The sequence below is a fragment of the Pseudopipra pipra genome, chromosome 1 (assembly GCF_036250125.1).
Source record: "Pseudopipra pipra isolate bDixPip1 chromosome 1, bDixPip1.hap1, whole genome shotgun sequence".
Taxonomy (NCBI): domain Eukaryota; kingdom Metazoa; phylum Chordata; class Aves; order Passeriformes; family Pipridae; genus Pseudopipra; species Pseudopipra pipra.
Genome location: NC_087549.1, coordinates 96,618,234 through 96,641,822, shown reverse-complemented (window position 1 = coordinate 96,641,822; position 23,589 = coordinate 96,618,234). Strand labels below are relative to the sequence as shown.

At 36.4% G+C, this 23,589-nt stretch overlaps 1 protein-coding gene and 1 long non-coding RNA gene across 3 annotated transcripts in view; one reads left to right on the top strand and one right to left on the bottom strand.

Moving 5' to 3' along the window:
* RECK (reversion inducing cysteine rich protein with kazal motifs) overlaps positions 1-15,483 on the top strand; it is a 53,131-nt gene extending 37,648 nt beyond the window's left edge. For both annotated transcript variants that reach the window (XM_064666544.1, XM_064666553.1), the window contains 8 exons: positions 302-490; positions 4,283-4,405; positions 4,900-5,071; positions 7,000-7,192; positions 9,202-9,412; positions 10,545-10,618; positions 13,075-13,230; positions 14,244-15,483. In XM_064666544.1, the coding sequence (XP_064522614.1) occupies positions 302-490; positions 4,283-4,405; positions 4,900-5,071; positions 7,000-7,192; positions 9,202-9,412; positions 10,545-10,618; positions 13,075-13,230; positions 14,244-14,459 (1,334 nt within the window). In that variant the 3' untranslated portion in view covers positions 14,460-15,483. The remainder of the gene's footprint in view (positions 1-301; positions 491-4,282; positions 4,406-4,899; positions 5,072-6,999; positions 7,193-9,201; positions 9,413-10,544; positions 10,619-13,074; positions 13,231-14,243) is intronic.
* Positions 8,891-23,318, bottom strand: LOC135419767 (uncharacterized). The gene is made up of 4 exons (XR_010433138.1): positions 23,052-23,318; positions 19,979-20,047; positions 12,520-14,251; positions 8,891-9,794 (listed from the first exon to the last, which is right to left on the bottom strand). It is a non-coding gene; the product is annotated as an uncharacterized LOC135419767 (long non-coding RNA).
* Between the last annotated feature and the right edge of the window lie 271 nt (positions 23,319-23,589).

The window sequence follows — 23,589 nt, the reverse complement described above, 5'->3', positions numbered from 1 at the left end:
CATATAACCTATGTTTCATACTACTATAGAACTGTGGAAAAAAGTCTAAAATACTTGACAATTATTGGAATAACAACTCTGTTTCTCTAAAGTACCATTTTCACAGGTACTTCAGAGCACTGTCTCAAGCAAGTATCCTCTACTGCTACTTGTTGCCTCTGTGAAATGAATTTGTTTAAAGAGCAAGAGCAAGGCTGCTCTAGGAACACCTTATGTTTTTCACAAGTCATAGAATAGTAGCAGTATTGGCACTTGTCGAAGTATTTACTAAATATGAGCTAAAATTTCTCCTTGTATACAGGCTGCAAACTGGGAGAAGCCTCTGATTTTATTGTCCGCCAAGGTACACTTATCCAGGTGCCATCCTCAGCTGGTGATGTTGGTTGTTACAAGATTTGTACCTGTGGACACAGCGGATTGCTAGAAAACTGCATGGAAATGCGTTGTGTTGATCTACAAAAATCATGCATTGTTGGAGGACAAAGAAAAAGTAAGTATTGGAGAAGTAATGTATATAGCACACACTCCTTGAGTTATGAATTTTAAGCTATATGAGAAGACAGGATCTGAATGCAGAGTTTATCATAAAATATAAAATTTAATGTTTGCTTCCCTATATATAATACTTGGTTAATTCCTGCATATGCTGGAGGGTTCCATTGTTGAAATCAAAACTGAACTTTTTGTGTCTCAACCAATCCAAGTCCTGTGTGAAGAGTGTTCTTAATACACCGTTTCCTTTTAGCATGGGGTGGTTTCTTTACTAGCTCCAAATGGTTTGGAGGTTTTGGGTTTGGTTTGGGTTTGTAGGGGTTTTTTTCTTCCACGTGGTTTAAATACATGCATGAGCTCCAAAGGTTTGTGCTTCCACTCCAGTGGCTGGCACACAGACCTCTTATCCTACTTATTGTTTCATCCAGCTTAAGGTTTGTTAGTGCTTATGCACATATTCAGAGTAGGAAGCACACACATTAAATGGGTAAAAATAGGATTGGATTAAAAATACAGGATAGATTGTGGTGATCAAGTGCAGGGTACAGTGAGAGAGGCAAACTGTCCAACTACCTGTCTACACTCAACCATTCCATTTTTCCCCTTTTTCCTCCGCTTTCTCACACATTTTCCTGCTTGATTCATCTTAATTCCTCCTTTTCCTCATCTTTGGTCCTTCCACTAAACATCCTATAATAGTCTTAAAATTCGCCTCCCTTGGCATCACATAATAAATCTGACATCCATTTAGGGAATGATGCTGGTTTAGGTTTTGTGTGGTATTCTGGACATGACATTGGTAGGTTTCACACTAAAGACATTGGTTTAAAAATAGTATTTAAAATGCTGTTCTGCTAATGTTTACAAACATGTTAGAAATACATACCTGTCATAGTCTGTCCTCTGCACTTGGATTTCTTTGAAACCTTCATAGCTTGTAGTTAAGTATCACAAGGCAGCCTATGCCTTTCAGAAGAATAAACTTAACTGCTTTTTTTGTAATTAAATTAATATTAAATAAGAATTATAGTTTAACATATTAATTAACATATGCCAAAAAATTGAAGATGTAAGCAAATACCTTATGATGATAAAGGTATATTGAACACTGTGGTTCTTTAAAGGCTTCCTCAGCATGGTGGCTCTAGACCTCCTGCCAGGTAACTGTAAGATGAACAGCTTTTTATTTTATCAATAAAAGCATACTAACTATCTCTTTCTTGACTTAGGTTTAAGTTATTAATTTTCAAGATAACTTTACTCTTACTGTTTAGAGATTAAATTGGTACAGCTAACAAGGATGAGTGAGATTCTACCTAACCTGACAGTCAAAGGAGTTAAAAGAGGTGTGACAAGTGATGCATCTTAAAAGACTGTAATGATTTATTCTCAGATTTATTCTTTACTTGAGAGCTTTAAATGTGTATTTTTGTCATGCAAGCTGGCACTGTAATCTTGGAAAAAGAAAACAAAATAAAAAAGCTTCTACTACAATAGGGGAAATATTAAAAATGTCTTGAACATAAAATGGAGTCTGTGCCGAACTGTGACTTGTATGAAGTTGATGTCTTTGAATCAGTCACCAAGCAAAAGATTCTCTGCTAGTGAACAGTTACATATTTCAGCACTGGACACTGCTTAGTGTCTGTAAATCAGCCCTTTTAAAATACTGTCAGACTGACATCCAAGCATAATTAAAACAAGTTAAAGATACCTAATGAGTCCAAAATAACGGAATTACTTTTTTTTTTACCATGTGATAAGAAAGAGTTATTTTCACATTAAGTAATTAAGCAGAGCTAAATAATCAATTCTAAAACTATTTTCATCACACAGGAAAGCGCCTGCTATGTTCCATGGAATGGAAGAGGGTTTTTTTTGAATCTGGAGGGGTTTTGTTGGTCATCCAAAGAAGATAAAAGTCAGCCAAACATACTTAAAACTTATTTTTTGTTGTAAGATCTGTACTATTTGTTCATGGAAACAACACTGAAAACATCTTAAACATTAATGATATATTTTATGGGCAGTTATAGAAAGTGTCTGATGAAAGTAGATACTTTTAAAATACAGCAGTTAGCAAATACAGTATTTAAATAGTGACTGCAACCTTTTTATGGACCATTCTGTCCAAAGAAACTTGCAGTTTTTCAGATAATTGGTGAAAATAATCACAAAAAATGTCTGAAGCTATATTTGTATTTTAGCACAATATACAGCTCTCATTTGTTCTGGTAACTGTAACAACAATATGCGTAGCTGGTAGGTATTCAGTAAGTGCTGTCCATTTAAAAAACAAACCAACAAACTACCACAAACCCAAAGCCAGGCAGCTTCCTTTCTTTTGCCGTAGTGACTCATTAAGTGTATGTGGTGATCAAGACTAGGTATTATGTAATAAAAGATAAAAATTACTAGATTCCAAAGTCATTAGATGATGTATTGAAAACAAAGAATTAAAAGTTTATGGTCACCACATGAACTTTTTTTGGTGACTATGTATTTAATTGGGTTTTATTGGTAAAAAGCCAGGGTTTAGTCATAAAATTTGAACTGTGGTTTTTAAAACCACTCTCTATAAAGCAGACAACACTGGAATCCTTTAACTGACACGGAAGTTTTCTGTGCTGTCCATTGACTCCAGGTAATGAAATGACTGCTGCTGATGAGAAAACAAACTGCTGTGTGCACTCTTTGATAGTGAAAGCCAATAATCTTGCACAGTTTTCAAGTGATCCTGAGTCAGTTACTCTGAAGAATCACCTAAGAGATCCAGTGTTTGGCGTTACCTTCAAACCTTGGGAACTTTTCTTCCCTACTGACAAATACCTTCATCCTTGAGTAGTACATGGTTTAAACAGAACTTTTTGTGCTACAGAGGCTTTCTCTCCCATCCCCTCTTGTTCTGGTCTCCTTTACCTAGGAGCATCTCTTCTGAATTGCTCCAATGCTGAGGATTTTCCTTGTGCCCCTGTAATATTTTTCAAAAATTCTTATTCTGCATCTCAGCCCTTTGAAAAGAGATTAGAGGGAACTGCCTTATTTTGTAAGGCACGATTACTGTTATATTTTCCTGAAGGGCTGTGTATTTGTTGACGAGTTTGGTTATGGATAGATCAGCTGTTATCAACATGAATTGATTTTACGTAAAACATACATCACAGTGAAGGGCAGCCATATGGACAGTTCAGAAAACCAAACTGGAACTGCTAAACTGAAGAAAAACTCCCTAAATTTGCAGTTTTATTCTTGGATTCAGGTATGAAAAAATTACTGAGTTATAAAATGCATTCCAGTCCAGTGAAGACTGGCACTTTTACCTCTTGACAAATGTACACACAAAGGAGAGAAACGAGCACTACAGAGGAGTTGTGCTTTGTGTGAGATTTTGGCTAAAAGTTCAGCAGTCCTATGTAAATTTAATTTAGCAGAAGAATGTGTTTTACAAAAGCTTTACCTTTAAAAAACCATGGAGCTTGCTAGCCAGAATTTATCATTCTTAAAAAAAACACAGAAAAACCTAATTTATATAGGCTTTGAAGGGACTAAGGGCTTGCTTCCCCGGTTAACTAATTAATCACAACCACATGTGAACAGACTTTTCCTTTAAATGAACAAAGCAAAACTTGAAATCTGAAAAAAAAGGTTAGAAATTTCAGTGGGAAAGTAAATTGAATAAGGGAAATTACAGAAACAATTAATAATGAAAACGTAATATTGATGTTGTACATATGAATATGTAATCTTCTGGTATATTTTCATTAATTGTATGTATTTACTTTATTTTAAGGCCATGGAACATCCTTTAATATAGATTGCAATGTCTGTTCATGTTTTGCTGGAAACTTGATTTGTTCTACTCGTCAGTGCCTAACTGAGCATAGTTCAGAGGATGAACGTCAGAAGTTTACAGGTAACTTCCAAACCATGAAAACTATAAGCTTAATATTTTTTAGAGCAACGATTATCAGCTTAATTCCTTTTACAGTATTAATGTAAAATACCTGATAATTTGTTATTAGTATGTTTTTTTAACTTTTTTCTCATGTCCAACCCACACTGCAGAAAAATCACATACCTTTAAAAAAAAAAAAACTCTGAAAAATAAAATGTCAAATAATATGTAAAAATAAATAGAGACAGGGTATTGCCACTGGGTCAAGAGATAAGGAGTTTGGGGGAAAAAATGGAGAAAACTGAGTGGAATCAGCAAGGAGACAGGGCCCAAACTTTGCTTCCGGCTACTTGTAAGTGCCTGTGATCTACAGCATTGCTAAAGGACAGGAGGGACAAAGGGGCTGAAGACTCTTTGCTGGAAGGCAAAGATACCTTAGTGACCCCTTGTGTACCTTCTGTCATAGCAAATGAGTGTACACCAAGTTCCTGTTCTGTGTGTTGCTTTTCCAGGTTTACCATGTAACTGTGTGGATCAGTTTGTGCCAGTATGTGGCCAAAATGGACGCACCTACCCAAGCGCATGTATAGCTCGTTGTGTTGGGCTCCAGGACAATCAGTTTGAATTTGGATCGTGTATTTCCAAGGATCCTTGTAACCCTAACCCTTGTAATAAAAATCAGAGGTAAAAGCAGAATATGTTTTTAAGCTTTTCTTTGGAATCTTCTACTTATAAAGTAGATTTATGTTTTCTTTGAATGTGTTGTATACTGTAGGAACATTGTATTTTTGGGATACTCCAATAAAAATAACTTTTGAAGTAGCTACTGTTTTTTATCATAGCAATAACTGCCAGTTTTTGGTTCCACTTATGTAGTGCTATATCAATTAAATTCATTTTGCAGATCTCATTTTTAGCGATAAAAGAGACTTGATACATACTGTCAAAAGTGGGAGAATCAGATTTTGTTGGAATGGCAATAAGTGTCATATTACTACTTTGTTTCACGCCTTCTTTAGTAGTTTACGAAGAAGACCTGCATCTGAATTCCAGACTTGGAGTCAGTCTCGCTTATTCAGTCAATAAAGCAAAATCTGCATAGACAAATACACTAAAACAAAAATATGCTTTGTACTAGTTTCAGGCGAAAAGAAAATCTGACCTTTCTTACAGAGATCAAAGGCTGTGGCTTATAATATTGGTCTCTGTCTTCAATTTTCTCAGTGTTGTGCAATACTGCAGTCTCCTTTGAATTTGTGCATTTTTCTGTTTTGAAAGAAAGCCGTCATAAAAAGTTGTGTAATACTGTGCTCTCATTAAAGCTGATTGTAGCAATTTTATTTTTTCCTTTTTCTGCACTTAAAATGCCTTGATGCAGAAAACTACTGAGAAAACACTGTAGTTTTGTAGCTGTAATACCCATTACAGCATTCAAAATTGGAATTTCAAAGCTGCATTGTGGATAAACACTCTTTACTTTTTATATTTGAAATTTGGAGGATACAGAGAGGTTTTGTTTTTCCAGTTTTTCAAAATACCATTATGCTTAGAACTTCAACTTGTCGTATAAGTAAAGGACTGTGCGCAGTACATTTTTCTGGGTCAGTTTGACAATGCGGCATAAACTAGACATGGTCATCTTAAAATGCTCGTGATGCGCTTTACTATTTTATTATCTATTTAAGATCTTATATCCACTTGTGAAGTGTTTAAATCTCAGAATTTCTAAGTCTTCCCTAATGTAAAAGACATACGTGTAATGCATAGGATCAGCAGCACTCAGGGAGAATAAAGACATATTGTACATAATCCAGTGGTAGCAGCATTGCTGTCCCTTATAGAAGGAATTGGTTGTTTAAAAAAGCCATTAGAGCTTTTATCAGTCTGTTCATCAGGCTTTACTTGCTGGCATTTCTCTAGCAGAGGAATGTCTTGCAGGGTCTATGGCAAATCTTTTGCAGATAAGACCATGGAAGGTACATACTTAATACAAAGGGGAAAGAATTTCTGCTGTTTACTGGTCTGTGGAGGCTTCAGAGGAATGGCATGCAAAAAAGTGTTAATACTGGGTTTTTCCCATTGTTTGCAGTCATTCCCAAGATTGGATGTGATACAATACTCTGAACCTACAAAGCTAGCATCTAATTAGATATTTGTAATTGAAACCATTTAATCTTCTTGTAGGTCTTGTTTTTACTCCTTTCTCAGGGATGGGGGAGACAAGACCTTTGCAACAGAATCTTTTTCTCTTGCACTATTTTCTTGTTTTCTCTAGTTTTTCTTAAATATTCATTTACAAAATGAAGCATGGGAGTAGGTAAGAAGTTTATCCAAGCCTTTATTGAGAATCCATTGAAAAACACGCGGTAAAAGATAAATGATGGTGGGAAAACATTGACTAAACGTGGTGTGAAATTGTTCCAGGTTTGAGATGAGACCTGAAATTGGCTATTCAGAATGTTTTATCACTTGTATTTCCTGCAGCTCTGCTGAACCACAGTTAGCTCTAAAGCACTGGAGATATTTCACTGAAAGTATTTTCCTTGAATATTTTGGGACTTAAAAAAAAAAAAAAACTATGACATGATAAGAAATTACTTTATTTTCGGCAGGTGCATACCGAAGAAACAAGTTTGCTTGACTAGTTTTGAAAAGTTTGAATGTAGCCAACATGAATGTGTGCCAAGGCAGTTAAATTGTGACCAGACACGAGATCCTGTTTGTGACACAGACAATGTGGAATACAGTAACTTGTGTACTCTGTACCAAAAGGGAAAAAGTTTAGCATACCGAGGACCATGCCAGGTAGGAAGTAGCAATAAATATCAAATCTTCTTTGTCCTTTGATGTTGCAGTTTGGGGTTGGTTTTTTGGTTGGTTTTGTTTTGCAATATTGGTTTTTTTGCAGTATTCTGTTTGGTTTTTGTAGCTTAATCATTTAAAAATTTAATTGTAGCTAGTATAAAAATACTCTCACAAACTTAGATTCAGAATTTTGTCAAGTGTTTCTCTGCTTTAGTTAACAGTTGTCTCAAAAACAATCAAAAGCTTTGCTTATGCTTTCTTGGGGTAATGCTCTGATATTTATATTAAGTCTTCTCTTCCTATTTTTTTTGCTACTAAAGCTTGCACTGAGGTATGTTTGCATTAATTAGTGCAGTTCCTAGTGCTAGTTTATACCAATTTGAAGTTGTCTTAAATATATATTAATGCCCAATCATAGAAAGTCTTTGGCTTTTTGTGTGATTTTGCCCCAGCGCTGTTCAGGATTTATTTACAGAATAGGCAGTCTGTAATACTTTTTTAGTTAGTCTGGATTGGATTAGTCTTCATATTAATTCTTGAGAAAGATTAGGATTAGGTTTAGTTTTTCCATCCCACTGCTCCCTACAAAGGTGGTAGACAAGCTATTTCTGTTGCTTTACAAGATAAGTCAGGAGCTGCTCTGTTCCAAGTCACTGGCTTTACCATTGTTAGGCTGTTCATCTCCAGGTTTTTCTCAAATCATGAATATTTATTTGAGACCTTCTCTTGGTCTCAACTGATGGGTATGCCTAGAAGTACAAAATATATTTTCAGGGGTTTTCTGTATTACAAGTGCTATTACTCTTTTAACCCACTCTTAGTTTCTGCCTTCTGTCTTTATACCTTCTTTTTTCAGCAACCTCATTAAGTACAGGTAATTCTTGTTGCACACCAGATACCTCATGAGATACTCAGAAAATGTTCAGTCCTTGAACAGTAAGAATCAAAGGAATATTGCATGGCTGTTGTTTTTCTCCAGCAGTTATCTATGTCTAGTATGCACATTCACGAAGTTTTTGACACTGGTGCCTCTAAGTTTTCACTCTTGCTTTTATAGGGAAGATGATTGCAAGATAAACTGTTTGGGGTGCTCACATTTACTTATCCTCTGTTTTGTTGTTAGCTTAGATGTGTAACATAGGAACTGGGATTGCCTTAGTTTTTTAGAGGTTATACAGTGATCCTGCAGCTATGATGACTTAGTTGAAATATGGTGTAACAAAATATCTAACCTAAGCAAGAGATTATGGAATGAGTTGTGCCATTTCACAAGACTTTGGACAAAAGCATTAATCATACCTTGTTTGCAGAGGTTCAGCAATTCTATTTGCTTCTGTTCAACTTCAGAAGCTTAAGTTTATTGCCATCTCACAAAGTGTCTAGTAACAGATTTTATTCTTTTGAAGTAAGTGTATGCATTTATCTTTACATAATAATAATAAATAAATAAACATACATACAAATAAATAAAATGTGTAAATAACTAATATATAAACATATACAATGTGTTAGAAATACATGCACAATAAATTTTAGGAGCACAACTCCACACTAAGATGAATTAATAAATAAATTACCAATGAGTTGTTAAGATATTAATACTACAATAGAAAATGTTAATTAACAAATCAACTTTATTAAAAAAATATTTTAAAATATGATGAAATTGTAGTAATTTTAATTAATTTAATAAACAAGTTAATTTATATATGGTCATTTTATTTAAATGTTAGCACAGAACAAAAGTTGTTCTTTTCCAAAACATGATTTATTGTACATTTCCCAGATTCCACCTTACATTTCTCTGTACCTTCTTTACATACTTACCCTTTTCATTTATGACCCATTCATAAACTGGCAGGTTATTTACTCCCAACTTCCTACTTTTTCAATGTTTGATAATATTAGCAGTGAATTCCCTTTAGCTTTGGTTTTCCTCATGTTAAAACTACTCTGAAGCTTCTGTAGCATGACTGAATTGACCTTGGAAACATTCCTGTGTGTTTCAGCCATTTTGCAAGTCAGTGGAGCCTGTGTGTGGACACAACGGAGAAACCTACAGCAGCGTCTGTGCTGCCTACTCCGACCGCGTGGCCGTGGACTATCACGGACACTGCCAGGCTGTGGGGGTGCTCTCGGACTACGGCTTCCATATGGAGTGTGCCTTTGTGAAGTGTCCCCAGCTTTCTGCCACTGGCTGCAAACCAGTCATTGCACCAGGTATGTTAATTTGCTGTGGAAGTTTAATGCAGAGAGGAGAGAATCTGTGTATAAATAGGGGGATATTTAGAACAAAACTTATGCTTTGAAATGTTATATTCCATGATGTCTTTGAGACTTTGAAGAGAAAGGATGAAGTAGAGATCTCTCTCTACTTAAGGCTAGAACAAGCCAGTATCAGGACCCAGATGGTAACCCTGGAGTGGAAAGCTTTGGCTTTAGGAGTCAGGCTCCTTCAGTCTTGAGAAACTTGCAACTCTGCCCAGGAGATGGGTTTGGGAGAAATGAATGAGGTCTGTGGTATCTCGAGCAGGATGTCTCTAGGAATCTGATGAGCAATTTTTCGGAAGTGGCAGCACAGATACCACTGTGGGATACCAAGCTGTCATCAACACAGGGTTCCCAGAAGAGCAAAGATGATATTTAATTAGAAGACAGAGAAAAATACCACACGTATTTACAATACTGTGAAAGAGGACGACAGTAGGAATAGTTTTGCAGTTATGCTGTTTTGAACTGGATTTTTATTGTTTTTACAAATACCTCCTTTATAAAACAACAACTACTCATAGGTAATACACAGAGCAAGGAAAGCTTCATTTTTAAAAAGAAAAAGCTTTATTCATCTTTCTCATTCCCTTTGAAAAAGGGTCTTTTTGCTTTGGTATTACTTTTAGTATTGTAAAAGTCACCCTGTGAATGTGAATTATATATAATAAGTTGAGGAGTGAATTTAATACACAGTCATGCCCTAGCTATATCAGCTCTTGAAATCCATAATTTCTGTAGTTGTATATGCATGCATCCATACAAAATCTTAGCTTGTGATACACAAAGTGCCTTCAGTTTTTAGCTTAAAATAATGAATGATCTTGAAATGAATGAAAATTCAACTTGTTTCTTCATGTTGATAGTAGTAAATGTGTGTTGAAAGGTGGCTGCTTTTGCATTATAAATGTTTTTAGTATGAAAAAATATTAGAAATGTGCAATTCTGCTATCAAATTGAAACAGGTTGCTTTGGTAGTTCTGCTATTTTCATTCTCAGTTAATATTCAAATTTTGACTCCTGCTTACTTAAAAGTGAAAACACTACTTGCTTTTATTTCTGAGATTCTTCTGTATTCACATAGGAGCCTGCTGTCCACTATGTGCTGGAATGCTGAGAATCTTATATGACAAAGACAAGCTGGATAATTTTGCAAGGGTAAACAGTTTAATCATGCCTAATGTTAAATGGTACAAAATTCAAGTTACTGTATACTTTCTCCTGGAAGGTTAACACATCATAAACCCCATTATTTTTCAGTAGTTAGTGTGTGATTGGGTGGTTTTTTCCTTTATACTACTTTATACTTCCCTTCATTTTTTTATCTGAGGCGTATAAATTGAATTACAATGCAAACCAAAACAGAATTAGAATAGGCATAAACATGCAGACTCAGGTTTGCAGTTTATATGTCTTGTAATAGTGTGGACAAATGATATGGGAACAGCATCTATCTCACGGTAGTAATACGGTGTATATTTGTTATCTATGGCCTTTTTGTTAAGTTTATTCTGCTAGCTCACTATTTCCTAATGTAGGTAACTTAATTCTGACATTTTCTTATGTTTAAATGCGATTGTTTACATTCTTTGGTTACCTAGATAGTTGTCACTCATTTTGTTGCTCATCAGCTAAACTGCTGGATTTTAATTAAACATCTCCATAAGTTAGGCTCCAGCATTCTTTACTGCTGCTCTTAGAAAAGCTTCAGCACAAGACTGATCTGATGTTGATTGTCTGTCACTGAACACACCGTAGTGGGCTCAGACACTCCCCATGTGGTGTATAAAAGGATTGCACTTTATTGACCCCTGCTTTTATGCTTCAGTGTACAGAACATAGCAGAACAATTGACTTCTGTCATGACATAACAGAATAATATGATGATTATGCCTGGTGAAGCAAAACGGTTCCTGTTTGTATCTGCACATGATTTTCATTTTTTTAAATACCAAGAAGAATGAGAATTTTTCCAGAACAGTACAGAATTGCATTAACCCACTTATATGTTTGCAACAGAGATAATTAGCTATTATTGTAAAATCACAGAAAAATTTAGTTTGAACATTGGTTTTATTCTTCTTTTTCCCCCCTCTTTTTTTACTTCCCTTTGTCACCACAGTCTTGCTGACTCTTTTCTCTTGGTCACCTCTTGCCACCATACACACTCTTCAAGTTTTCACAGCTCATATATTTAAAATGTATACCTGTATCTTTACATTTAAAGTATGTGATCTCTCAAACATGCAAGTAATCATTCAAGAGTCAAGAGAATCTTAGCACTGACTAAAAATTACGTAAGTTTGGCTGAAGCTCTTTCCTTTGGAAAAAGTAGTCATGCATGCCTCTTTTAGTTCAGACATCTGGTTCATGGGAGAAAAAAATGCTTCAAATACTAAAGAGTTATGTAAATTTGACTATTTTTTTCCTTCCCCACCCCTCTGGCTGTTTTTTGTAAAGATATCAAGAAACAAAAGTCATGATCACAGAGCAAAGAAACATTAGAGATCTACTAAAATTCTAATCTACTAGACTTCTAAACTAATACAGTAAAATACAAGTTTGACACCATCAGTCATTCTTAAAGTATCCCTGAGCTTCTGTTTTAAGACTGTTTGAACAAGGTGTGCTGATTAATCAGCATGTCAGACAGGATTTTAATGGACAAGGAAACCCCTCAAAGATCTGGTAAAAGAAGTGTTGTATGACACCTTAAAAATTTGATTCATATAATCTATTTGGATTTCCCAGATTTCCACTTGTTAAGGTCCTGTACCAGTGATCTGAAAAGAAAGAAAGCTACAGTAGGATAAGAAGGATTGAGTTCTTGCAGCTAAAGCTAGAAAGCAAAACACAACAAAATGACCAGTGACAAGGGAAGTGTTTGTGTTGGTGTCTATATACACATCCGTAAAACACATTCATAAGTGATCTGGAAAAAAGCTGAAAAAGCTTTAAGGTGTAGCAGTCCTTAGACTGAGCATCTACAACCAAATTATTGTTTGTCAGATACAGACAACAGAACAGAGAAAAAAATTTTAAGAGAAAAATACATTTACCTGGTAGTTAAGTACTGAACTTAAAATGTCACAGGTTCCCATAGGTACAGACATATATCTGTCCTCACAAAGCTCTCCATCTCTGCTGACTCTTGGAACAGGTTCTGAGGCTGTAAAGCAGTGCCAGCTGGCAGGGCTGCTCTGCCTCTTGTTTCCCAGCACGGGAGCACAAGTTGCTGTAACAGATAACCATTTATATTATTTTGAGGTACATGATACATAGACACACTAACCATGAAGGTGGAGAACAACACATACCAAAACAATGGTTAATCTAAGAAGTAAATATTTTCCCCCTTTCTTCCTTTTAACTTTTTCTTTTAATGTTTTCAGGTGGTTTGGGTTTGGAGGTTTTTTTTAGAATCAGAATAATTTTCTAGAATTATATTTTAGAATCATTGAATTGTTTTGCTTTTTGGTAGCATTTAGGGTAGAGTTTAGAACTGAGTATAATGGCTGAAACAAGTTTTCTGGCATGACATCAAGTTGTTGAAACTGAGGAGGAGAATTTTCCATAATATCGCATCATCCACAAAGTTCTTTATTTTCTTCCAGGTAACAAATAAAAAGCCGATAACAGTACTTGACATTCTTGAAAAAATCCGCCTGCATGTGTCAGTGCCACAGTGTGATGTGTTTGGATATTTAAGCATAGAATCAGAAATTGTGATTCTCATCATTCCTGTGGATCAGAACCCCAAACCATTGCAGGTAGACTACATTATTATTTTGTTTACTCAGCATGGATTTACTTCATTTTTGCACATATACAATGGGGCTTGTTTCTCAGGAAGATACATTGTGTGTATTTTGATTGCCCATGTTACCAGAGCAACCCTGTTATATCCAACTCAACTACAATTTCTGTCTCCTCCTTTAGCAGAAATAGCCTAAAATGTTACCAGGACTTACCAGGCTCTCACTCCAACTGTAGCAAGTGCTGTCAGATTCCTGGGGTGAGGAATCTGAAATCAGAGTTACCACCCAAAAGCAGGGAGGAGCTGCTCATTTCAATGGTGGTACCCATTGCTGAGCTAGACATTCCTCAACTTTCAAAGCTTTGGACTTCCAGATACTAAGTTTGTCAAGTTTAAACTTCACCAGAGGTGGCTTCCAAAGCTGTTAAAGAGCCTTAGTACTAAATTCATTCCTGGGGTGCAGTAAAAGTAGTGGAAAAAAATGAATTTATGTTAGAAAATTCATTATCATTATGTCAGTGGGGGAATGGAAACCTGGGGTTTCTCAGGTTTTCATATTACTTCCATTCTTCTCTTCCCTTCCCATAAAAGAAATCAGTTTTCCCTGATTTGGAAGAAAAAGCCTAATAAGGAGAAAATCCATATTTTTCCACTGTTGCAGACTTCAAGGCAGTATCTTGGTCTCTCAGGAAGGAAGTCCTCAGTTTTAGAGGGTACTTACCTTAGTTATAATTTACTGGGTTTTGGCATCAACATTCAAAACGCATCACCCACAACTACTTGTATTTGGCTTCATTCCTTTCCTTTGCTGCTACTCAGGGCTTCCACAGAAGTTTTCATCACACCAAGGACTATAATAAGAGCTCCGCTATGTTTTCTAATAAATGATCCCCAAAATAATGTAAATCTTATGTGCTGATGGGAATAACTCAGATTTTCTTTCCTGAATTTTGCTATCTAGCAACATTTTCACACTGGCATTTTACATGGTAAGAAGAGAAATAGCAACTTTTTTTCCCCCCACAGATTGAAGCCTGCAATAAAGAAGCAGAAAAGATAGAGTCACTGATAAATTCAGACAGTCCAACATTAGCATCACACGTGCCGCTGTCAGCTCTAATTGCATCTCAAGTACAAGTTTCGTTTAGCATTTCTTCTCCATCTGTTCAAGTGGTGCCTGTTCTGCACTCCCTGTTCCTAAGCCTTTTATTTACCTTGTCAGCATTAATATATTATATATAACTGCTTGGAAAATATGCATGAGTATTGTGGCGTTTGTATTGTGAAGGACATTCAGAATTGTTGATCACTGAACCAGAAAACAGAAATCGTAGAAGATCTGATGAACTTGTGTTTTTCAATGAAGAACTAGAAGTATTTGAATAATGTGAAAAGATGATTCTCTTATTCATTACAGTCAGATGACTGTTTCAACACAATTAGATTGTTTTCCACTGATCTTGGAAACAAATACAGTCTGGAACGTTCTGACATTATGGATTTATGGTTTTTGTAAGAAGGAATCTCATAGGGCTTTTTCAACAATGAACAAAACAGTGTTTTGAGTTTACTAAAGAATGTTAATTTTGTATTATTCAGATGCATACCAGTGACAATGAAAAGCATGCACCTATTTTAAACATCATTTTTGGAAGAAACAGATTGCTGCTACTTAATTACCTTACCAAAAATTTAAGAGTTTATTCTCATGTAAATATGCTTTCATATTTTATTATGAAGGAAACTAACTAGCCCTGGGCCTATTTCAGTAGATGTCTTTACTTGGACTAGTGAAGACTTGCAAGACATTGGGCTCACTGCTTGTAAAATGACAATCAAGCTCTATGCTAGTACCTGACTTCAGTGAAGAGATATGTTCTTTTTATAGTTTTGTACATTTCAGAATCTCATATTGGATGCAAAATTATAAAGAATCTCAGTATCTATATTTAAGTGCCATTTAAAATATTGCAGTATTTGCATGTTATCTAATTAAATTTATACTTTAAATGTTTATACAAACAGTATGTTTTATTACGTATTGTATTTTATGCACCTGACCTTAGTCTACATGAAGTATTTTATATCAGTATTATGATAACCAACTTTTGAAGTATATACAGAAAAACTTATTTTTGCCAAAATGCTGAACTTTGAAAGAAAGCACTGAAAACTTTTTGAACATGTATGTTGTAGCATGTTTGTAGCAATTATTTCTGCTAAATCTTTTAAATGCAAAAGTATTAAAGCTTTTTATTTTAATAAACACTTTGTCCTGTGTCCTTGTGTAGAATGCAAGTCATTCTGTAGAATTCGGCAACGCAGTGTATATTTTCCCTTCTCTCTCAGCTCAGCACTTAAAACTAACTGCAGTTACGTACATTTGTGACTCACACAGATAACGTTTCCAAATAGATTTCAAGGGGGTTTCAAGGGTGCAGGTTTTTTACCAAATCTGTGCTATGTGCATGTGAGTTTATGCTGTGAGTTCCAGACACAATTAACTACTGAAGAAGAATGTAGATCTTTCTATGGGACCCTCTTGGGTACAGTCATCCTCAGTTTTGATTTGAAAGACTTCTCTCACCTACTACAACTGGAAATATGCACAAATGTAAAGGACAGAAATACTGCCTCATTTGTACCTAAACTTCAAATCTCAACCTTCTGCACAGCAAAACAAGTTACTAGATGTCCATACTTGCAAAGGAACAGAGGGAGTTTCTTTGGAAACTCCATCACTTTCTTTTTTAAGTATATCTCTGTTGTTTGTTTTCTCTTAATGAGTGAAGAGCACTTTTATTTCAAGTGCAGTTGTACTACATATATAGTTTCTGAGTCCTTTTGGTAGATGATTACAAATGAACATAATCTTTGAAAGTGTTTTTGCCAAATAACTTGAGGAAGACTCATGCACATAATCATCCAAGTCTTGAAACAAAAAACCTGTTAAACATGTTGATAATCAATCTGTTTCTGAAATTTTTTCTGTGGATTCTTTAGACTTGGACACAGTAATATAATGAATGTTTTTGAAAAGCTTTTTGAACTGAAATGGCTCAGATGATCTCCACAGGCACTGCAAACAATTCAGATGGTTTATTGAATTCCTTATTTTTTCCAAATCATTAGCAAGTATCTCTTCAACATGTAGCCTGTTAGCTTGCTTAGCATTTACTAAAGCAAATCTAATGGCTACTAAAATGAAAGGAATTATTAATGTTTTAAGAAAATATATACACATGTATATATATATGCACCACACTGAAAAACTTAGTTAAGAGTTTAAAAACAGACCCTTTGTGGAAAAGAGCATAGAGTGAATTTATTTTTATACACGAGTGAAAATTTTCTTCAATAAAAAATAATACCAAAAAAGTTGCCTCACTCAATTTGTATGAAGAATCCAGAACAAAGCAGACTTTAAGCCCAGAGATTCTTTAATTCATATATGAGTGTCCAGTACTTGCTAAAAAACAGTTAAGATTTTGAGGAGTTGTATTAAATATGTACAGAATCAATGAGATTTCATAGAATCCTAAATTCTTAAACAGAAGCCAAGCATCCAAAGTGTACAGGGCTTAGGTTCTTTTTGCTGGATGAACAAAAGTATTTTCAAGGTTTTCTCAAGACTTCGGACTACCTCAAAGGAATGAAGACACTATTCACTTATAAGTTTCAAATTCAGTTGAACTGGAATAAAATATGGAAGAAACCAAGCAATGTCTTACTTGCAAGTTAGAAATGAGAACCTAACAGGGACGAATTTGATACAGGTTTCAGAGGAGTTTTCCATAAAAGTGCTAATGATTTTCTGTCACCATCTGTGTGGAAATCTGGGTTCACTTAAGAAGGAATGGGGACAGCACAAGGGCACTTCAAAGCAGCACAAGCCTGTTTGTTTCTTTTATAACAGGACCCAGATGAAATGTTTGCCAAACATTATTTGCTTCTCTGCTGAAAACCAGAGTTAATGGCAATAACTGGCTCCAGAGAGATGCTTCAGTTCTCTTTCAGTTTGCTTAGTTTGGCTCTTCTCAACAGGGTGGCAAGGAAGTGGAGGTGCCAGGGGTGCCTGTCTGTACACTCTGAAGAAAGGATCAGCCACAAGGGCAAATACCAGAGCAAGCAAAAGCAAGACATTTCTGACTGAGTTTTGAGTCCAGCAGGACCTTTCAGAGAAGGTGAGAGGCAGTTCTGTGAGAGGGCATGAAATCGGCACTTAGAACTGTAGTGTCACTGCATAGCCTCGCTCTTCTCTCATGCTCTAATTTTATGCTACTTTAGCCAGTGTCATAACTTGGAGATTTGCACATGTTTCTCAATTCAAAACTAAAGTGCTATTTATACATCTGTTTCTGACACTTTTTCAGCTCCTCCTTTTACACATAACAAACAATACTTAAAAACTTTCCCTCGCCATCTCTATTCCTAGGAGGCCCTGGAAGCATTTATGTGGGTAAATAAAAATACGTGAGTGCTTTGTAAGATTGTGGCCTAGGTGTTTCATATCTGAAGTCTGGACTGTAAGGTGACCCTCCAGTCAAATGAATCCCAAAAAGCAAAAAGGAGCATTGAGGGGGAAAAAAGATTTATCTGCCAGGGTTATGCTGGACCTGATAGCAACTTCCTGCAAGTTCTTTCAACTGGTGCTTTTATGCAGCGAGACCAGTAGCTCCAGCTGCTCCATGTGGAGTACAAATGAAGGTGACAACTGTAGATAACTCCTTCACCTCCTAGCAGTGCCTGCATCTGCCGCTGCTAAGGCATTCTGCCTTCCATGTACATATTTGTGCACTGCTTGTTTTGTGCTCTCTCCCACCCCTCTCTGGGCTGTAAACTTTTGCAGAGCCCATTGCAAAAGAGACTCTTAGCTCATAAACAAATAAAAACTCCCTGAGAAGAATGTTTCCAAGCCCTAGCAGGTTTGTTTGTCTCAAGTTACCACACTACAGTCAAAAGGATACACTTTTGGCATTAAGTAGTACATCAGCTTTTGCTAATTAATACCATGAAGCTGAAGCTTTTACTTATATTTGAAGCTATAACCTTCTACAAATTCAATGCTACCAACATTATGCATTTGCATAACATTATTATTTGCATTATATAAGACCAACTGCATATGACCAATATGGTATTTAAAGCAAATTTTGAAAATTTGAAAATTGAGGAAACATCCATTGTCCAAAACCTTTCATAATTTTAATGGGCTTTATACACACAATGCTAAATGGAAAAAAGTGTGCGCATTTTATCTCAATATAAGAAAGACATTTTTTACAGTGAGAACAATCAGTCACTGGAACAACATCCCCAGGGATGTGGTGGGGTGTGCACAACTAGAGGTCTTCCAGATGTGACTAGACATGGTGCTAAATGAAGCACTAGAAAGTCGGACCAGGTGAGATGTCTTCCAACCAGTGCTGTTCTATGGTTCTCTGATTAAACCAATGCTTTTAGTTGCAATACATGGAAATTTTTGGCTTATTAATTAATTTTCAGATCTTATGAACACTGATGGAATTAGTTTATTGTTGTTTTCAAAGTGACATATAAAATAACCTGCATTTCCCACTTTAGACAGCCTTTTTCACAATATATCAGAGCCTTTAGAGTATATTTAAATAATTTACACTGATGTAAGTTTTATTTAGATGATGAACAATAAAATAGACTTCTGCAAGCATAACATAGAAACAGCTCTGAGGATCAATACGTTCTTTGTCTTCTGGGCAATCAACAAGGGCGAATGCAGATTCTGCACTTGGGGTGGGGCAACCCCAGATGTTTGTACAGACTGGGGAATGAAATGCTGGAAAGCAGTGCCACGAAAAGGGACCTGGAGGTCCTGGTCGACAGCAAGTTGAATATGAGTCAGCAGTGCCCTGGCAGCCAGGAGGGCCAACCTTGTCCTGGGGGGCATCAGACAAAGCATCACCAGCTGGTGGAGGGAGGGGATTGTCCCGCTCTGCTCTGCCACTAGCGCAGCCTCACCTTGAATATTGTGTGCAGTTTTGGGCACCACAATATAGGAAAGACACTAAGCTATCAGAGAGTGTCCAAAGGAGGGCAACAAAGATGGTGAAGGGCCTTAAGGGGAAGCCAGATGAGGAGCGACTGAGATCACTTGGTCTGTTCAGCCTGGGGGAGACTGATGGGAGACCTCATTGCAGTCACAACTTCCTTGTGAGGGGAAAAGGAGGGGCAGGCACTGATCTCTTCTCTGTGATGACCAGTGACAGGATCTGAGGGAATGGCCTGAAATTGTGTCAGGGGAGGTTTAGTTTGGATAATAGAAAAAGGTTCTTCACCCAAAGGGTGGCTGGGCACGGGAACAGGCTCCCCAGGGAAGTGGTCACAGCACCAAGCCTGACAGAGTTCAAAAGGCATTTAGACAATACTCTCAGGCACATGGTGTGACTCTTGGGGATGGTCCTGTGCAGGGATAAGGGTTGGATTCAATGATCCTTGTGGGTTCCTTCCAACTTGGCGTATTCTGTGATTCTTTGATACTTGGACTCCCCAGAGGTTTCATGGCAGAGGAAAAAAATCAAACCTTTACATTAGTCCATTATTCTCAAACTACTGGTTACTGTTATTTAGAAATTGGTCCATGTATTTTAAGTATATTGAGTTTTAACACATCGCTACTACAAAATCCTATGCACTGACACCCCCCTTCCCCTTCTGTATTCCTCAACATGAACAAAGTTACAGTCAAAAACATACTCATGCTAGTTATTTTGAAGAAGACTTACCCAAAGGGCAACAGTGAAATATCTAAGTAAAAGCTCTTGTAAAAAGATGCTTTTTTTGCCTTGCAGTTCCTAGGACATAAAGAAGAACATAAAATAAAGGACAGCCTTCCCTGAGGATGCAAGCACTCACAAAATAATGCAGTTAACCTTATCATCACTTACATAAAGAAAGGTTAAGGAAAGGTTGTTAAATTTTTCATTAGATTATCGTATATATCATATATATAAGAACACAATTCTGAGTATTTTACATAGAGGAGTGTATATATATATGTATGTATGTATATATATATATAAAACATCTATGAACTTATAAATTACTTTCAAATGTTGTATTAACAGATACCTGTTAATTAGATCTTAGTCCTTTCTTAAAACAGAATAAATCCCTTCTTTCCTGTAAATTATTCTCTGATTTGCCTTTCTCAAAGCTGGCTTCTGCTTCATTTGACCAGGTCCAGTAAGAAGAGTAACCTGAGCCAAAGGGTGTTGGTGGTTCTGTGACTGTGACAGTACTTAGTAATCCCATAGATTCTTACTGTAAAGAGCCATCCTTGTGTTTTTGCAAATGCTTTCTGTTTTATTTGGCAAGGTTTCTCAGTTTGCTTCTTTGTGCTCGGATCTCAGCATCAGCTGCGATATATGGAAAGGTTTTCAATCTGTTTTATCCAGTTCTGATTCTCCTTCTAAGCCAGTATTCTTCTACAGCACTCCTGGATAATCCCAGGGGGTTAAACGATTTAATCAGCAGGTTATGATATACAGCAGGAGTTTTTTTGCAAAGCCACCTTACCAGTGCTAGTGTGGCAGGTTTCAGACTAAAGCCTGCTCTTTGCTTTGGTGTTCTACAATTCTGCACTGTTTGCTGACAGTGGAACAAGTGGATGGGTTACTCTATTATTATATTATGTGTTTATAAACTTATTTTTAACCAAAGTTTTAAATGCAGCAGCAGCAGTAACATGCAGTTAAGTATAAATAAAGATATATTCACATGTATGCATACATACACATATATATACACAGATATATGTACATATACATGTGTATAAATACATTGATCTCACAGTGCCCTGTACCAGGTTCCATACCACCCTCTTCAAGAAGAGCACATCTGGCCATTGTAGAGAATTTAGCATTTTATTCTAGTAAAGAATCCAAATTTGGGGGATTAATATTTTTAAGTTTGAATTTCAAGTACAAATGTCAATCCAAGATGGAGGATCAAGTTGACTTATTTTGTAATTTATGCATGGTGTTGTCTGGCTATAAGTATGCAAAAAGGTTAAAAAGATAACTCTGGATGGTTTCATTCTCAAGTGCACCCCCCAGCAGCAGTTCATTTTCCTCTGTTAGCAACACTGGTTGTTCCTCCTCAGGGCAATAGGAGCAGCTTCCGAGTACCCCTGCAATTGCTGGCATGAGTCAGGAGCAGCCATCAGCCTCAGCTGCTGGCCACTACATGAAATTCAGTTCCCCTGGCATAAGAAAGTAAGTTTAAATATTTGCAGCCATTAATTCTGTGAAACTGAGCTGTTGCCAGCAAGGCTGTAGCTGTAGTGTCATTAGCACTGGCTGAGGGCACCACCAGCTCATCTGAGTGCTGGCTCCATCCAGATCAGAAGCAGGGACATGTCTTGGCCAGAAAACAAGACACAAAGAGCAGCCCATCTGGTTTTTATGCTGGAAAACAAATGCTGTCATACACACATTCTCTGTGCATGTGTTAAATCTGTCAGGTTGTGCATTTTGCTTCTTTAACAGGTTTGAAGTGGCAATGTAAACTCTGAATCAGCATCTCATGGCTTTCTTTAGTGCTGCTCATACCCATAATGCTGCATTTACTATGTCACTGTACCACAGCCTTAAGGCCTCACTCAAGACCCAGATGAGTCACAGAAGATGTGAGAAATGCAAATACACATTTCCAAAATAGAAAAAATTAAAGCTGTCATATTTTTATCTCAGTTTAGCTACATCAGGTTAGAACAGTCACGAAGACAAAGTCACTGAAGTTTTAACTTTTCCAAACAATGTGCAGAAAATGCATGTCTGATCTCCAAATGCTTCTAGTATAGTCTAAGGCAATGTGGGCCCCTAATTTCAGTGCTGTGCTAGACAGGTGTTATAAATAGCAACACACTCCTTAGTTCTCGGCATGGAAATTGTCACTGTTTGGTCCAGTAACTTTGCTGTTGAACAGAATACTGTACTAAAAAAATACATCAGTTGCAGCCTTCTCTGTGCAATGGAAAACCAGTAAGTTTAGATTCCCTGTTTTCATAAATCTCACTTGATTGAAATTTGATTTTCCTAAAGGCATGGGATACCACCCCAAAACCACGAGTTAGCATTTACAAAGCTTTTATATTTTAATTTTCTAGGGGAGTTTGTCAGGTTATTTTACCTCTCAAAAGCAGAATGTTATTTGGAATTGCTGATTATTTCTTCAGCTTTTGGCTTTGTTGCTGTGTAATTTGGTACAGCATAGTGAAAACTATGGGCACAGCTGGAAAAGTTTGGGGAGTTGCTGACAGGGTTAGTTACAGTCATTTTAAGAATATGAAAATAGATGATATCTCTTTTTCAATATTCTTAAGCTTTTGACAATTCATATCATCAGGTAGCTTCCCACCATCATTTTATTTATTTTTGGGTTTTCCATTAGTTGCAGTAGCTGTGACTTGAACATTTACTTGCCAGTAGAAACAAACCTTTCTTACACAGCACTTAAATTTACAAAATTTTGGGCTTTGTGGTTTTTACAGCAATTTAGAGAAACCTGTTCTTTAATAACAGAAGTAAGTTTGTGAACTCCTCTTCAGTGAAACTCATTTCTCTAATGAGTGTGTGCTCCATGACTTTGTCTTACACAAGTTTACTAACCTGATGTTACAGTATGAATAATGGATGTCCCTGTGTATCTGGCATGTATGAGTGCTACCTTTTTAACTGGGTCCACACTAGTGTGTACAGAAATGTTTTAGTACCACAGCAGCTCTTTTTTCTGTGTCCCATTAAATGAATTTAAGAATTGTAGAATATCTAACTAGGAGCAAAATACCTATCTTACCTCACAACAGAAATGCAAGCCCATGTATTAACACTGTTTGTGTATCTGTAGTTGTGTGGCACAGCATATTCCACAGTTGAATCACAAGTCATGAATTAAGTTCTCCAAGTTTGAGGGTTCTTTTCTTCTTCTTCTTTTTTTTTTTTTTTGGCTAGTCCCAGTGAAACAACTGCTGTGGTTTCACAACTTTCTGTTTGAATTCTTATGCCAGATGTAGACTTTCCCTACACTGTAAAAAAAAAGGAATTCAGCTACCCAAACTCTCTTCCAGTGTTTACCTCAACCCAGCTAGAAATTCATAATGTATTTTAGACATGGTATGCCCATAACAGATACTATGTCTTCTGCATAGTACAAGGTTTGCTCTCACTATTTTACAACTAATGACCAGCGTGGTATTATCAGGGTATATGGACTTGGGACTGCCTCAGCACCCCAATCACAATCTCGCCCATTTTTAGATCTTCAGTTAAAGCCAGCTGGTCTCTAATCACATCACGAAATGCATCCATTCTGAAATACTGCCTTCCTGGTTTTA